Below are 18,090 nucleotides of genomic sequence, written 5' to 3'. Positions count from 1 at the left end.
GGTACAGTACATGTGTAACTCCTAAAATATGGGGATAATTTTTCAATGGAAACTTCTAAATATTTTAAAGGATGAAGGTGGTAAAAAAGAGAAACCAATAAGAAACAAGTTCTCATAAATGTGAAAAAGGTGTTCTGATATTTCAGTATTTTTTTAATTCCTGCTTTACATTCAACATTTTGCAGGACATTGTGTGGAATGGCTAAAGCAACTTTTAAAAGTAGTATCCATCCCTTTGAGTTTCAAATTCATAAAGCTTAGACATGATTTTTTAACTCTGAGCAATAAGATCCTAGAGATTAGATTTTACCCCTATTTTTATTCTTATTTTTTCTTCAATTTTAAAGAAAACCCTAGATATCAGACCATCTCTCTCCTGTATACTTCATTATGCATCTTACAAAATACAGATATTTTCTTACATAGTAATAGAACAATGCCATTATCTCACCTAATAAAATTAACAATAAATTCTAGATATCGTTTAATGCCATCCTATAATCAAGTTTTGAGGATTACATCAAAATCTGCTTTTACAGTTGGTTTGTTTTAATCAGGATCCAAACAAGGTTTATATAGTATATATGGTTGTTATGTCTGTTAGGTACCTCTTAATCTAAAACAGTCTCTCCTTCATCCTTTATTTATTTTAATTTTTTTAACGTTTATTTATTTTTGAGAGACAGAGTGTGAGTGGGGGAGGGGCAGGGAGAGAGGGAGACGCAATTCAAAGCAGGCTCCAGTCTCTTAGCTGTTAGCACAGAGCCCAAAGTGGGGCTGGAACCCATGAACTGTGAGATCATGACCTGAGCCTAAGTTGGATGCTTAACCAACTGAGCCCCGCAGGTGTCCCTGGGTCTCTGGTTTTCTGACTCACCCCTCAGATCTTGGGAATCACTTGAGCTGATTGATTACCTTATTTGTTCTTTTCCTCTGGTGAATACAAGGCTCATCTTGTAAATTTCTGGCTTCACATCTGGAATCAGTCATTGTACCAAAAAGCTCTATTATCATGTAGTGGAAATAATGTTTAGAGACAATTTTGAGATTAATTTAGATACAATAAGATTTGCAAAAATAAGAATTGCAAAAAATAGTCAAGAGAATTCCTGTATACCCTTCACCTGATTTCTCTTTAAGTTAACATCTTACATAATCATAGAACAATTATCAAAATGAAGAAATTAGCCTTGGTACAATATGTTAACTATAGGATTTATTCAGATCATATCAGTTTTTTCCATGTTTACTGTTCCAAGAATACAAACTGCATTTAGTTGTCATGTTTCCTTAATCTCCTCCAATCTGTAAGAGTTTTTCACTTTTCCTTTCTTTTATGACCTTGACAATCTTAAAGACTACAGTTCATTTATTATGTTAGTTTTCTATTGCTGTGTAACAAATTACAACCAATTCAGTGGATCTGTTGATTACCTCACAGTTTCTGTAGGTCAGAAATCCAGACATGGTTTATGGCTGGATTGACTGCTTGATCTCACAAGGCTGAAATCCAGGTGTTATCTGGAATGTATTCTCATCTGAATCTTGGGGGTCCTCTTCTAAGCTCATTTAAGTTGGCAGAATGCATGTTTCCATAGTTCTAAGACTAATGCTCTTATCTCCCAGAGATTGCTGACATTCCCTGCCATGTGATCTTCTCCACAACATGGCAGTCTGTTTCCCTGATATCCACGGAACAGTGACTTCAACTGCTGTCATTTTTTTAGGGCTCACCTGATTAGGTCAGGCCCACCCAAGAGAATCTCTCTGATTAACTCAAAGTCAACATACTGGAGACCTTAATGCCCTCTTGATGCATTATATTGGGGGTACATGATGTTGATATGTATTATTGGTGTTAGCCTTGATCACTTATTGAAGTGGTTATCTACTAGGATTCTCCTCTGTGAAGTTTTACACTTTAGAATTATTTTATGCTTTGTAAATACTAAGTATTTGGAAGGAGATACTTGAAGGCTATGCAGATATCCTGTTTGAATTTTGGCCCACTGACATTAGCATTCACTGGTGAATCTTTCCTTTACCAATTATAACTTTCAGATTTTAATGGTAATTTTCTATTTTCCTCCTTCTTCATTAGTTGGAACTTTAAGAAAAAGTTGACCCTTCTCCTACTGTATGTTTATTCAGTTATTTATTTATGTCAGTTTGAATTCCTTGATACTTATTTTATTCTTTCAGTTATAACCCAGTGATATTGTTACTGATTTTATTCCTCCAGTTGTTCAATTCTGGCTTTAGGAAACGTTTTTCAAGTTGTCTACTGTGCTCTCCTGACATGCTCCACCTTTTGTTTTTCACTTCTTTCCAGAGTCGCAAGATCCCAGGCTCATTTTATTCTTTATTTGCACTGAATCGAGCACTTCTCTAAGGAGACATCGTTAGAGAATGTCGAAATACCATTGGAGAATGGTATTTAGGAGCTAATATCTGAATGATAAGTGTGCTCATTATTACTGGGGTTTTACTGCTCTCTTCCTTGTAGGTGGAAAGAATAAAATAAACTTAAACTGACCAATGCATAGACATGCATCTGTTTACTTTTCTGTCTCTCTGGACATATTTGTTAATAAACCATGAGCCTACATTGGTATTACTGGCTCTAATAACACAGTGGTTATTCTAGCTTTTCTCCTTTCCTTACTCATAACTGCGTTCTCCAACAAAAAGAAAGCTGGTTCTCATTATCTATAGTATGTTTACTTATTCTTTCAACCCTAGTATACAAGTAAAGTAGTCTCAGAATTGTTAACCTGCCCCCCTGTGAACAACACATTTACTTACTACAGTACAGAATTGTGTATAAATTTTTTTTTGTTTATAGCCATATATCTAGTTAAACACTGTTTTCTAAAATTACTTAGGTCCACTTCTACCCATCTCCACTGCATTTATGTGATTGTCTTTTTAAAAATTTTTATTGAAGTATAATTGACATACATTATTATAGTAGTTTTAGCTGTACAACATAGCGATTTGACCTTTGTATAGTTTGTGAAATGATGATCTCACTAAGTCTAGTCACTATCTATTTACCATATAAAGTTAATACACTATTATTGACTACATTCTCCATGCTGTATGTAAATCCCCATTACTTATAACTGGAAGTTTGTACTTCTTAATCCTCTTCACTCATTTCGCACTCCACTCCTACTTCCCTCTTGTCTGGCAACCACCATTGGGTTCTCTGTTTCTACGAATTGGTGTTTTATTTTGTTTGTTTTTGACATTTCACATATAAGTGAAATCAAAGATCGTGGTCTTTCTCTGACTTATTTCAGTTAGTGTAAATACCCTCATGGTCCATCCAAATTGTCACAAATGACAAGATTATCTTTATCGCTGAGTAACATTCTATTGTACTTAAAGATCAGATTTTTTTAATCTGCTCATCTATCAATGGACATAGGTTATTTCCATATCTTGATTATTGTAAATAATGCTGCATTTTTATATCTTTTCAAATTAGTGCCTTTGTTTTCTTTGGATAGATACCCAGAAGTGCAACTGCTAGATCATAGGATGTTTTTAAATTTTTGAGAGCTTCCATACTGTTTTCCATTGCAGCTGCACCAATTTATATTCCTACCAACAGTGCATGGAGGGTTCCCTTTTCTCCACACACCAGCACTTACTTCTTTTTGCTATAGCCATTCTGATAGGCATAAGGTAATAACCACATTATAGTTTTCATTTGCTTTTCCCTGATTATTTGTGATGTTAGATATCTTTTCCAGTGCCTGCTGGTTATCTGTATGTGTTTTTTTTTTTTTTTAAATGTTTTATTTATTTCTAGGAGAGAGAGAGAGAGAGACAGCGTGAGCAGGGGAGGGTCAGAGAGAGAGGGAGACACAGACTCTGAAACAGGCTCCAGGCTCTGAGCTGGCAGTCAGCACAGAGCCCGACGCGGGGCTCGAACCCATGAATCGCGAGATCATGACCTAAGCGAAAGTCGGACGCTTAACCGACTAAGCCACCCAGGCACCCCAGTATGTGGTTTTTAAAAAGAGTCTGTTTAGGTCCTCTGCTTATTCTCTTTTTTTTTTTTTTTAAATGTTTTTATTTATGTCTGAGAGAGAGAGAGACAGCATGAGCAGGGGAGGGTCAGAGAGAGAGGGAGACACAGACTCTGAAACAGGCTCCAGGCTCTGAGCTGGCAGTCAGCACAGAGCCCGACGCGGGGCTCGAACCCACGAACCGCGAGATCATGACCTAAGCGAAAGTCGGACGCTTAACCGACTAAGCCACCCAGGCGCCCCCTTCTGCTTATTCTTTAATCAGACTTTATCTTTTTGTTTTTGCGTTTTATGACTTTATATATTTTGGGTATTAACTCCATGTTGGATATATGATTTGCAAATACTTCTGTCATTCAGTAGGTTGCCTTTTCATTTTGTTGATGGTTTCCTTTGCTGTGCAGAAGCTTTTTTGTCGTAGTCCCATTTATTTTTGCTTTTGTTGCAATTAACCTTTGGAATCAGATTTAAAAAAACATTTAGATTGATGTCAAGGAGCTTACCACTTAGGTTTTGTTTCACACTTTTATGGTTTCAGGTCTTAACAATCAAGCTTCTAATCCGTTTTGAGTTAATTTTTGTGTATGTTGTATGATAGTGGTCCAGTTTCATTTTTTTGCACGTTGCTGTCCAGCTTTCCCAGCACCACTTGTTGAAGAGTTTCAACACCACTTTCCCCATTGTATATTCTTGCCTCCTTTGTTGTAAATTAATTGACATATATGTGTGGGTTTTTTCTGGGCTCCCTGTCTTGTTACGTTGATCTACATGTCTCTTTTTTTTATTTTATTTTTTATTTTTATTTCTAGGAGAGAGAGAGAGAGAGAGAGCGCGAGCAGGGGAGGGTCAGAGAGAGAGGGAGTCACAGACTGAAACAGGCTCCAGGTTCCGAGCTGGCAGTCAGCACAGAGCCCGACGCGGGGCTCGAACCCACGAACCGCGAGATCATGACCTGAGTGAAAGTCGGACGCTTAACCGACTAAGCCACCCAGGCGCCCCAACATGTCTCTTTTTATGCCAATACTATACTGATTTGATTACTATAGTTTTGTGATAATAGTTTGAAATTTGGGATCATGACACTTCTGACTTTGTTCTTTTACAAGATTGCTTTGGCTATTTTAATTCTTTTGTGCTTTTATATGAATTTTAGATTCATATAAACAGGATTATTTGTTCAAATACTGTGATAAATGCTGTTGATACTTCAGTAGGAATTGTATTGACTCTGTAGATGGCTTTGAAAAGTATGGACATTTTAAAGTATACTACTCCATGAGCACAGAATATCTTTTCATTTGTGTTTTCTTCAGTTTCTTTCATGAGTATTTTAGTTTTTGTATATAGGTCACCTTGATTAAATTTAGTCCTAGGTATTTTGTACTTTTTGGCGCAATTTTAAATGGGATTGTTTTCTTGATTTTTTTTTTTTTTTTTTGCTGATCTTTTGGTATTGATGTGTAGAAATTCAACAGATTTTTATGTATTTTTGTATCCTGTAACTTCACTGAATTCATTTATTTTAATAGTTTTTTGGTGTAGTCTTTAGAGTTTCCTGTATGCAGTATTATGCTATCTGCAAATAGTGACAGGTTTGCCTCTTCCTTTCCAATTTGGATGGCTTTTATTTCTTTTTCTTGCGTAATTGCTATTACTAGGACATCGTATACTATGTTGTATAAAAGTGGGGATGGAGTGAGCACTCTTGTCTTTTTCCTGATCTTAGAGCTTTTCACCAATGAGTATAAAACTAACTGTGGGTTTGTCATAAGGGTACTAATTATGTTGAGGTACATTCCCTCTATAGTCTGTTGAGACTTTTTATCAAATGGATATTGAATATTGTCAAATGCTATTCCTGAATCAAAATGATCATATGATTTTTACCTTTTGTTTTGTTGATGTGTGTAACAGTGATTGATTTTGGATATTGAATCATCCTTGCATCCCTGGAGTAAGTCACACTTGATCATGGTGTTTGGTCCTTTTCATATATTGTTGAATTTGGTTTGCTTAATACTTTGTTGAGGAATGTTGCATTTAGGGTCATGAGGAATATTAGCTGGTAATTATTTTTGTGTGGCATCCTTGTCTGGTTTTGGTGTCAGGATAATGATGGCCTCATGAAATGAAGTGGAAGTGTTCCCTCCTCTTCAGTTTTCTGAAGGAGTTTGAGAAGGATAAATAATAATTCTTTGAATGTTTGATAGAGTTTACCAGTAAAGCCACAGAGTCCTACACTTTTGTTTTTTGGGAGGTTTTATTGACTCAGTCTCCCTACTAGTAATCTCCCTACTGATTTTATTCTTGATTCAAGAATTACTCTGATTCAGTCTTGGAAGATTATGTTTTAGAATTTATCCACTTCTTCTAGGTTGCCTAATTTTTGGCATATAATTGTTCATATTAGTCTGTTGATCCTTGGTATTTCTTTAGTATCAGTTGTAACTCCTTTTTCGCTTCTCATTTTTATGTATTTGAGCCCTCTTTCTTTTTTCCTTGGTAAGTCTAGCTAAATTATGTCAATTTTATTTATATTTTCTTTTTTAAGTTTATTTAATTATTTTTGAGAGAGGGAGAGAGTGAGTGGGGGAGGGGCAGAGACAGAGGGAGAGAGAGAATCCGAAGCAGGCTTTGCACTGTCAGCATTGAGCCTGATGTGGGGCTCGAACTAACAAACCATGAGATCGTGACCTGAGCTAAAACCAGTGGTTGGATGCTTAACTGAGTGAGCCACCCAAGCACCCTATTTTTATTTATATTTTCAAAGAACTAGTTCTAAGTTTCATTGATGCTTCCTATTGTCTTTTTTTGTCCATATATTTCATTTATTTATACTCTGATCTTTATTATTTCCCTCCTACTAACCTTGGGCTTCATTTATTCTTATTCTAGTTCCTTATGGTGTAAAGTTAGACTGTTTATTTGAGGGTTTTGTTGTTTCTCAGATCTGTACTGCTGTCTACTTCCCCCTTAGAACTGCTTTTGCTGCATTTGTGTTATTTTTCTGTTTTCATTTGTCTCTAGATATTTTTAATTTAATTTAATTATTTTTAATTTTTTAAGAGAGAAAGTGTGAGTAGGGGAGTGGCAGAAAGGGAAAGAGAGAGAATCCCAAGCAAGCCCTACACTGTCAACGTGGAGCCCTTTGCGGGGCTCAAACCCACGAATTGCGAGATCATGACCTGAGCTGAAGTCAGACACTGAACTGACTTAGCCACCCAGGTGCCCCTAATTTTATTTTTTAATTAAACATGTTTTCAAAGTTTATTTTTATTTTTGAGAGAGTGACAGAGCACAAATAGGGGAAGAGCAGAGAGAGAGGGAGACACAGAATCTGAAACAGGCTCCAGGCTCTGAGCTGTGAGCACAGAGCCTGACAAAGAGCTTGAACTTGGGAATGGTGAGATCATGACCTGAGCTGAAGTCTGATGCTGAACTGACTGAGCTACCCAGTCACCCCCCTCTCTAGATTTTTTAAAAAAAGTTTCTTCTAGGTATTTATTTCTTCAATGCCCTAATGATTGTTTAGTAGCATGTTGTCTAATTCTCACATTTTTGTGGTTTTCTTCTTGATAATTGATTTCTAGTTTATACCATTACGGTTGGTAAAGGTGCTTGATATGATATAAATTTTGAATTTATTGAGATTTTCTTGAGATTTTCTTTTTTTTTTGTGGCCTATCATTGATCTGTTCTGGAGAAGGTTCCATATGCACTTGAGAAGCATGTGTATTCTGCTATTTTTGTATTGAATGTTCTGTATATATCTATTAAGTCCACCTGGTCTATGGTGTTGTTTAAAGCCAATGTTTCTTCATTGATTTTCTTATTTCTGTCAGATGATGTAAGTAGGGTGTTAAAATTTCCCACCATTATGGTATTATTGTCGATTTCTCCTTTTCGGTGTGTTAATAGTTGCTTTATATATTTTGCTGCTTCTGTACTGGCTACATATATATTTGTAAATATTATGTTTTCTTGCTTGATTGACCCCTTTATCATGTAATGTCCTTCCTTGTCTTTTATTACAGTCTTTGTTTTAAAGCTTATTTTGTCTGATATGAGCATAGCTATACCAGCTTTCTTTTCATTTCCATGGAATATTGTTTCCATCCCTTCACCTGCAGCTTGTATTTGTCCCTACTTCTGAAGTACGTCTCTTGCAGGCAATATTGAGTCTTGTTTGTTTCTTGTTTGTTTGTTTCTAATTCATTTGGCCAGTCTGACTTTTTAGTAGAGCATTTAATCCATTTGTATTTATGGATTAGTATCATAGTTAGATCTATACTTATTGCCATTTGCTTAATTGTTCTCTGGCTGTTTTTGTACTTCTTCTCTGTTCCATTCTTCACTTTCTCTCTTTCCTTGTGGTTCATTGTCTTTCTTTAGTGTTGTGTTTAATTCCTTTCTCATTTTTCTTTTGTTTATTTACTGTAAGGTTTTGCTTTGTGGTTACTATGAGGTAATTTATTTATATAGCATATATAACATCCTATTAACCTTTTAGGTTGGTACAACTTAAACTTGAACCTATTCCAAAATAGTACATTTTTACCCCTCCCCCCATTTTATGTTTTTGATGTCACATTTTATCTCCTATTTTATGTATCAATTATTGTAGTTTTAGCTTATTTTGTTATTTTTTTGCCTTTTAACCTTCATACTAGCTTTATAAGTTGACTTATCTACTACCTTCACCACATAATTATTTTTTACAGAGAGATTTTTACTTTCAAATGTTTTCTGGCTGTTAATTAGTTCCATTTCTTTTCAACTTAAAAGGTTCCTTTAGCATTTCTTGAAAAACCAGTTTGGTGGTGATGAACTCCTTTAGCTTTTGATTATCGGAAAAACTCTATCTCCTTCAATTCTGAGTGATAAACTTACTGGGTAGAGTGTTTTTGGTTGGAAGATTTTTCCTTTCAGTACTTTAAATATGTCATGCCACTCCCTTCTGTCCTGCACAGTTTGGGCTGAAAAATCTGCTGATAGCCTTGCAGTGTTTTCTTTACAACAAGTTGCTTATACTGCTTTTAAGATTTTTTTTTATTAAAAATTTTTTTTAATTTATTTTTGAGAGAAAGGGAGAGAGAGAGAGGGAGAGGGAGAGAGAGAAAGCATGCAAGTGGGGGAGGGGCAGAGGGAGAAGGAGACACTGAATCCAAAGCAGGCTTCAGTCTGAGCTGTCAGCATGGAGCCTGATGCAGGGCTTGCACTCATGAACTGCAAGATGGTGACCTGAGCCACCCTGGCACTCCTAAGATTTTCTCGTTAATTTTTGACATTTTAATTATAATGTGTATTGGTATGGATCTCTTTGGGTTTAGTTTACTTGGAACTCACTGGGTTTCTGGATCTGAGTGTCTGTTTCCTTCCCTAAGCTAGGGAAGTTTTCAGCCATTATTTCTTCTGCCCCTTTCCTCTCTTATCTCCTTTGGGACCCTTATAATGCAGATTTTATTTCACTTGATGTTGTCCAGTAGATCTTTTAATTTATCATCCTTTTTTAAGAATTCCTTTTTCTTTTTGCTGCTCTGTGTGATTTCCAGTGCTTTGTTTTCCAGTTCTCTGATCTATTCTATTTTATCCAGTCTGCTCTCGAACTCTCTTCACGTATTTTCAGTTCAATTATTATATTCTTCAACTCTGATTTCTGTTTTGTACTTTCTTATATCTTATATCTCTTTGTTGACGTTCTCACTGTGTTCATTCATTCTTGTAAGGTTGCTGAGCATCTTTATGCCCATTACTTTGAATTCTTTATCTGGTAGATTACTTATCTCCGAGTCAATAAGGTCTTTTTCTGATGTTTTGTCTTTTTCTCTCATTTGGAACATATTTCTCTGTTTCCTCATTTTGTTTGCCTGTATTTGTTTCCCTGTGTAAGGCAAAACAAGTACTTCTTTCAGTCTTGAAGAGGTGGCTTTGTGTAGGTGATGAAACTTCTCATTCACCATTGATTAGTTCTTGGTTGTCTCTTGAACTTTTGTGATCATCTAAATAGTCTAATTTTTATTCTTGATATGTTTGTGTTGTTGATGGTATGCCAAGACTGGTCAGTGTTCCAAGGAGAGGAATCTTATTAAGTACCTAGTTTCAGGCTGAATGGAAGCCAGACCCTCAGGCAGCAGCTTTTAATACATGCAAATATATGCAGTCCTGTGGGGTTACAATTGTAAACCCTGGTGGCCTCCAGATCTAGAGATGGAGGTGTCCCCTGGGCAACAGGTTGCAAAACTTGGAACTGCAGATGAGTGTATAAGCTCCTTTCTGGGAGAGTTTGTTGAGCTGCAGTGATGCCAACAGGATGGGCAAGGATAATGTCTCCCTACGTCCCCTGAGAGTGCCTTTGTAGCTGGTGCTTGTGTGGAAAACCTGAAGTCTGTTTCTTCAGCTGGAGCTCCAAGATAAATAGACCTTTTTCAAGCAAGACTGGATGTGCAGTGCCCTGGGGGTTTGGCCTGCCAAGAACTGTCTTTCTGATGGTAATAGTCCCTTGAAGCTCAAGACCTCCAGCCCCCTTAGCCACCAAGGCCAAGTGAACAAAGGGCATCCCCTGTGTGGTTTGCACACACCTGCTCAGAGTGCACTCACCAGGTTCAGAAAGGCAGCGGGCAAAATCCCCTGACTGCATGTGTCTGAGGGCTTCCATGATGCTGGGGGAGAATGCCCTGTCTCTGTGCCTGTACCGGCCCCAGGTTGGTGGCAGGAGAATGTCACAACTGCTCTCACTTGCCAGCCACAGCAGGGTATGGGGCATCGCTATGACTGCCTCCCCTGCACAGCCTCAGGAAAGCAGCAGGATGGCAGAGACCACCTGCCCCACCAGCCCCAGGGAGGCAGTGTGCCACCCTGGCAGGAGAGGTAGAGAGCCCACAAAAGGAGTCAGTCTTGCCTCTGTCTCTGGTAGAGCCCCAACTGTCCCTTGCTTCTGCAGCAGATTCCCCCAGATCAGCAAATGAATTTCCTTCAAGTTGGTGCTTTTGTGCTTGATCCTATGAGTGAGACTACAGATGAGCCTTTAAAATGAGAATCTCAGTTTCCTATAGTACTTTCGGTCCCTTGGATGTTAGCCCTGTTGGTTTTCTAAGCCAGACATGTTTGGAGCAGCTCTGAAGTATTTGAGTGTCTAATGTGGGGCACCAACCCCTCACTTGTCTGGCAGAGGTGCTGGACTGGTGAGATCCCTCTCTGTTGTGTCTCTCTGCCTATTGGGTGTAGAGTTTTTGGCTAGACAGTGTCTCTGTCCCTCTATCCCTCTCAATGTGGTCCTTTTATCCTTTGTTGTGGAAACGCAGTCTGTCTAGTTTTCAGATACTTTACAGAGAGAAATTGTTAGAAGGTGCAGGAGAGACATAAAGTATCCCCCAAACTGAGAAGGCACTCTGAGACCGGAAAAGGAAGTAGGCCTCTCCATACAGTTTACAAAGTTTTACTCAGGGTAACTTACTGACATGGGGGAGCGGGTAGAAGACTGACTATGCACAGCAACTGCATAGTTATCCTCCACCAAATCCAGACCTTAGTCCACAAATTTTACAGAGCAAATGGACGCACAGAAGGGCATTGTACTGAGATCAAAGGTTTCACACACACTACAGCGAGCTTGAATGTGTCTAATTGACAGCTAACTTTTAATTATATCTTATAGCCTCACCTGTGCATCAGAAAGGGGAAAGACTGTTATTTCTAACAGATTGATGGGAGGCCAAAACAAGCCTCTCCCTATCTAGTTCTTGGTGGGCATTTCTAAGGTATGATTATTCATTTCCATGGGATGGCTACATAAAACATGTAGTCCCAAGAGAGGTCATTGAGCAACCATGAACAAGATGGAGGGCCAAAGATAGAGTCAGTATTGTCAGCATTCCTACAGAACTGATTTATAGATAGCTGTAGATTTTGTGTGTCCATGGGAGATGAGTTCAGGATCTTCTATGCTTCTTGGACCCCCTGATTTTTAATAGTTAATTTTTAAATAGTTAATTTGATATACTGTGCATTCCTTTATTCCTCCCACATGTAGTTGATTTCTTTAAAAAAACTTTTTATGTTGAAATAGTTACAAGTTCTTGGGAAATTGCAAAAATAGTATGGAGAGGTCCCCCAGTGGTTACACCTTGCATAACTATAATATAATATCAAACTCTAGAAAATGACATTGGTACCATATTTGCCTATACCCCCCTGTCATTTTTTCAAATGTGTAGATTTGTGCAACCACCACCTAATTTAAGATACAGAACTATTCTGTCACTGCCAAGACCTCATTTATGTTACCCCTTCATAGTCATATACTTCCTCAACCCCTCCCCCACCTCGCATTCCTGGCAACCACTGATTTGTTCTCCATCTCTGTAATTTTGTTCTTTCAAGAATGTTATATAAATATAATTGTGTGTGGTGCCATACATATGTGGAATCCTATGTCTGTGACCTTTAGAGTAGATTTTTTTTTCACTCGGTGTAATGCTTTTGAGACTCATCCAAATGGTTGGACTTGTCAAGTTAATTCTTTTTTATTATTGAGTTGTAGTGCTGTTGATTTGGATATACTGGCTGATTTCTTGTTAAATTTGCATATTACAAAATTAATTCTCTTTGATGTATAGTTCTATGGACTTTGATAAATGGATAGATTTCTATCTCTACCCTCCCAGTGTGTAGAGATAGAAATGGGTAGATTGTTCATTCAAACAATTCTGTCATCCCAGAAGTCCCCTCATTCTGTCCCTGTGTAGTAAACCACTCACTCCTCTCCCCAAATCCCTAGAAACCATTGATTTCTTTTATGTCCTGACAGGTTCACCTTTTCCACAGTGTCGTATAACTGGAATTAGGCAATACGTTACCTTTTGGGTCTGACTTCTTTCACTTAGCAAAACAGATGTAAGATTCCATGTTGTTGTATGAATTGTTCCTTTTATTGCTGAATGGTTCTGTTATATTCTAGTATATGGATGTACCACAATTGTTTATCCATTTGTATGTTGAAAAAAATCTGAGTTGTTTTCCAGCTTATGGCAACTGTGAATAAAACTGCTATAAACATTTGATTATAAACTTTTATATGAACATAAGTTTTCATTTCTCTTGGATAGATATCTGAGAGTAGGATGATTGGGTCATACAGTGGGTGTATGTTTCACTTGATAAGAAATTGCCAAACCATTTTGCAGAATTGCTGCCTTATTTTGCATTTCTTCAGTGGTGTATTCCAGTTGCTTTGTGTCATCACCAGTACTTGCAGTTGCTTTTTGTTAGTTGAAAGTATTATTTAGATAATTGTGGATTCAAATGCAGTTATAAGAAATAACACAGACCCAATATACCATGCACCTAATTTCTCCTAATGGTGCATCATGCAAAACTATAGTACAATATCACAGGCAAAATATCAGCAATGATACAATCCACCAATCTTGTTCAGATTTCCCTACTCTTACTTGTGCTCCTGTCTGTGCATTGCATGTGCGTGTGAGTGTGTGTATATATGTGTTTGGTTCTCTACAGTTTATCACACGTGTAGGTTTGTATATCCAGCACCACAGTCATGATCCAGGAGAGCTCCATGACCACAAGTGTTCCTTATTTTGTCTTTTCTTGTCCACCTCTTTCTTTTTTATTTTTATTTAATGTTTTTATTTATTTCTGAGAGAGAGACAGAGACAGAGACAGCATGAGCAGGGGAGGGTCAGAGAGAGAGGGAGACACAGAATCTGAAACTGGCTCCAGGCTCTGAGCTAGCTGTCAGCACAGAGCCCGATGTGGTGCACAAACCCACGAACTGTGAGATCATGACTTTAGCCGAAGTTGGACGCTTAACCTACTGAGTCACCCAGGTGCCCCTTGTCCATCTCTTTCTTGTACACCATGCCTCATGCCTTACTCTGGCAACCACTTATATGTTCTCCATTTTTATAATCTTGTCATTTCAAGAATGTTATTTATATAGCTCAACAATAAAAAGACAAAAATGGACAAAGGACATCAATAGCCATTTCTCCAAAGAAGACCTACAAATGAGCAATGAGTGCGTAAAAGATGTTCAACATCATGTCCTTAGGGAGATGTGAATAAAAATCACAGGTTTCCCTTTAGAACCATGAAGATTGTTCTAATTCTTTTTAAAAAGGATAGTAAATGTTGGCAAAGATGTAGAGAACTTGGAACCCTTGTACATTGCTGGTGGAAATGTAAAATGCTGTAGTGGTTGTGGAAAACAGTTGGGCAGTTCCTCAAAAAGTTAAATGCAAATGCTATATTACTCTCCTAAACATAAACCCAAGACAGTTGAAAACATGTTCACACAAAAACTTGTACATGAATATTGAAAGCAACATTATTCATGACAGCCCAAAGGAGTTGTTGGAAACAACCCAAGTGCCCATCCACTGATGACTTGATAAACAAAATGTGTTCTATCTGTTCAGTGGAATATTATACAGCCATAACAGGGAATGAAGTACTGATACAGGCTGCAACATGGATTAACCTTGAAAACATTACACTAAATGAAAGAAGCCAAGCACAAAAAGGCCACGTACTGTATGATTCCATTTAAATGAAATCTCTAGAATAGGCAAATCCAGAGAGATAGAAAGCAGATGAGTGGTTCTCAGAGACTAGGGGGTAAGTGGAATGGTGAATGACAGCTAACAGGTATAGTGGGTTTTTTTGGAGGTAATGAGACTGTTCTTCAATGTTAAAACTTACATCCACACAAAAACCTGCACATGGATGTTTATAGCAGTTTTAATTGTCAAAACTTGTAAGCTCCTAAGATGTCCTTCAGCAGATGAATGGATCGACAATCCAGACAATAGAATATCAAGCCATGAAAAGACGTGGACAAACCTTAAATGTGTATTGCTAAGTGAAAGAAGCCAACCTGTAAAGGCTTCGTACTCCATGATTCCAATTATCTACCATTCTGGAAAATGCAAAACTGTGGAGATAGGAAAAAGATCACAGGTTGCCAGGGATCTGGGGGAGGGAAGGATAGCATAGCACAGATGATTTTTAGGGCAGTGACACTACTCTCTGTGATAACTATAGTGGTAGATACTATCATTACATATTTCTCAAAACCATAAAATGTACACCACCAAGAGTTAACCCTGATGTAAACTGTGGACTTTGGGTGATTGTGTCAACATAGATTAATTGACTGTAATAAATGTATCACACTGGTGGGGGGTGTTGATAGTGAGGTGGGGTGGTATGTGTGTGTGGGCTGTGGGTATATGGGAGCTCTCTTATTCCTGCTCACTTTTGCTGTGAACACAAAGCTGCTTCAGAAAATATCCGCTTAAAAAAAGTTCTGAAACTAGATAGTGATGATTGTTGCACACCACTGTGAATATACTAAATAACCACTGAGTTAGGAATTGTGGAAGGTGAATTTTATGCTATGTGAATAATTGAACTTTTACAATTAAAGCTCAATTGTAAAATAAAGAATGTGTGTCAAGAACATTATATAAATGGGATCATACAGTACATTGGGATTAGATTTTTTTTCACTTAGCTTAATTGCTAGAAATTCAGCCAGTTGTGACTAGTGTCATTAGTTTGTTCCCTTTCGTTGTCGATCAGTCCTCCATGGTAGGATGTACCAGAGTTTATCTCACTATTCACCTGGTGGCATCTGTCTGCTTATTTCCATTATTGGCTATTTTGAATAAATCTGCTGTACACATTTGGGTACAGGTTTTAAAATAAACATAAGTTTTCATTTCTCTAGGATAAATGTTTAAGAGTGAAGTTACTGAGTTGCACGGTAATTGCATGTTAGCTTTAGAACAAACCTCCAAACTGTTTTCCAGAGACGCTCTATCATTTTACACTCTCACCCAGCATACAATTTCTCACCAACATTTGGTTTTGCCATTATTTTTCATTTAGCCATTCTAATAGGTTTGTAGTGATCTGTCGTTGGAATTTTAATCTGCATTTCCTGAAGGCTAATGATATTGAACATCTTTTCATGTGCTTATTTGTTCTGAATACAGAATTTAGTCGACCCTCTAGATCTTTCTACCATTTTACCCATGGTACAAAAGAAACAAGTTAAATGGTATCTTGGGGAAGCAATCAGTCAAATTCACAATGTAGGACATTCTGTGGTCCACATGTACTAATTTCTACAACAAATCAGTGGACTGGGAAACAAAGGTGTGTGTATGGGATGACCATTACAGAGTGAAAGAGACTTCAGAGAAAAAAATAACTAGACGTCACATGTGGATCTTGTATGGATTTTGATTTGAAAAAGCAAACAAAAGTCACCTTTGAGACAATTGGGAAAACCTGAAAATGGATAAGGTATTAGTCTTTTCTAAGGAATTACTGTTATTTAGACATGTTCATGGCATGGCTGTTCTATGAGATGAAATTCTTATCAGGTAGAGATCAATGCTGAATTATGTATATGCTAATGACATATCTAGGATATGTTTTAAATAGTCTAGCAAAAAAGAATGAAGAAAAAATGAAATTGGAGTAGAAGAGTAAAGAAAGAAGATTAGCAAAATATTGGTAGTTATGGAAAATGAGTGATGCTACCTGAGAGTGTATTTTAATATTCTTATTACTGATGATGTATGACATCTTCCATGGTAAAATGTTTGGAAGAGTGTCTACTGAAATAGTAGTTTGTATTTTAAAATAAAACATGAATGATTGTTGCTCTGAAGGCACTTGAGCTTTCTGTTAAAAAACAGATTCAGCGTTGAGAAAAAAATATATCTGATTCTGGAGGACAAATAAATGAAGTTTCTTTTTTAAAAAAATTCAGGCAGAAGAAAACAAAAGATTGAGGGAACTTCAGATTGAACAAGAAGAAAAACTGGCAATGGAATTGGCAAGACTAAAACATGAAAGTCTAAAGGATGAAAAGATGAGGCAACAAGTAAGAGAAAACAGGTATCTTGGCTTTTATAAATTTCATTTGTTTTGTCTTTGCCTTGAGACTGATTATGTTATGCTTGACACCTGAAAGTGAAATTTCTTTATTTGTATCATTGTACTTAGTTAATATTTTGTCTGGAAATGCTTATTGCTTTAAGTCCTATTTATATTCGCTTGAGAAAAGAAGTTGTATTCCAAGTAGTGTTTAAGGTGAAAATAAATATCAATTTCTTCTCTTTCCTCTAAACGTAATTTTTTTTTAAAGTTTAAATTTTTTTTTAAATGTTTTATTTATTTCTAGGAGAGAGAGAGACAGCGTGAGCAGGGGAGGGTGAGAGAGAGAGGGAGTCACAGATTGAAACAGGCTCCAGGCTCTGAGCCGGCAGTCAGCACAGAGCCCGACGCGGGGCTCGAACCCACGAACCGCGAGATCATGACCCAAGCGAAAGTCGGACGCTTAACCGACTAAGCCACCCAGGCGCCCCTCTAAACGTAATTTTTTAAATGACCTAAAAAATAGACTCATGAATCCTACTCTTTTTTTTTTTATAAGTTTATTTGTTTATTTTTGAGGGAGAGACAGACAGAAGGTAAGCAGGGAAGGGGCAGAGAGAGACGAAGACACAAAATCCATAGCAGGCTCCAGGCTCCAAGCTCCAAGCTGTCAGCACAGAGCCTAATGTGGGGCTTGAACCCATGTACTGTGAACCCATGTGAGCTCATGACTGGAGCTGAGGTTAGACGCTTAAATGACTGAGCCACCCAGGTGCCCTCATGAATCCTACCCTTAAGTGAAACCTTACCCAATAGATAATTTAATTTTCTACCCCAGTATTCTTGGAAAGTGGCTGGTCAGCTATGGGTCAACACCTCTGGTGATTACAATAGAACTTTTTTTATTCAGCCGTAACTCTGAATTATCTTTTCCCCTGTTGTTTCAAAATTAATTTCCTTGTAACTTTCTCATTTATCTCATTTCTGCTGTCTGATGAAAGACCAACAAATGTAGTTCTTATTTAGTATATCCTTTCATATTTGTGAATCCTGTTCATAAATATGAAAGGGGCGCCTGGGTGGCCTAGTCGGTTAAGCGTCCGACTTTCGCTTAGGTCATGATCTCGTGGTTCGTGGGTTT

General features: G+C 37.5%; 1 protein-coding gene across 1 annotated transcript in view; it reads left to right on the top strand.

Annotated features, from left to right (window-relative positions):
* The window catches only part of MNS1 (meiosis specific nuclear structural 1), a 47,593-nt gene that overhangs the window by 1,872 nt on the left and 27,631 nt on the right, over nucleotides 1–18,090 (top strand). Inside the window, exon 3 of the mRNA XM_039230654.1 lies at nucleotides 16,843–16,970. Coding sequence (XP_039086585.1) covers nucleotides 16,843–16,970 — 128 coding nt within the window. The remainder of the gene's footprint in view (nucleotides 1–16,842; nucleotides 16,971–18,090) is intronic.

The sequence above is a fragment of the Hyaena hyaena genome, unplaced genomic scaffold (genome assembly GCF_003009895.1).
Source record: "Hyaena hyaena isolate Hyena2069 unplaced genomic scaffold, ASM300989v1 scaffold_49, whole genome shotgun sequence".
Taxonomy (NCBI): Eukaryota; Metazoa; Chordata; class Mammalia; order Carnivora; family Hyaenidae; genus Hyaena; species Hyaena hyaena.
This window is presented reverse-complemented; position numbering and strand designations above follow the sequence as displayed.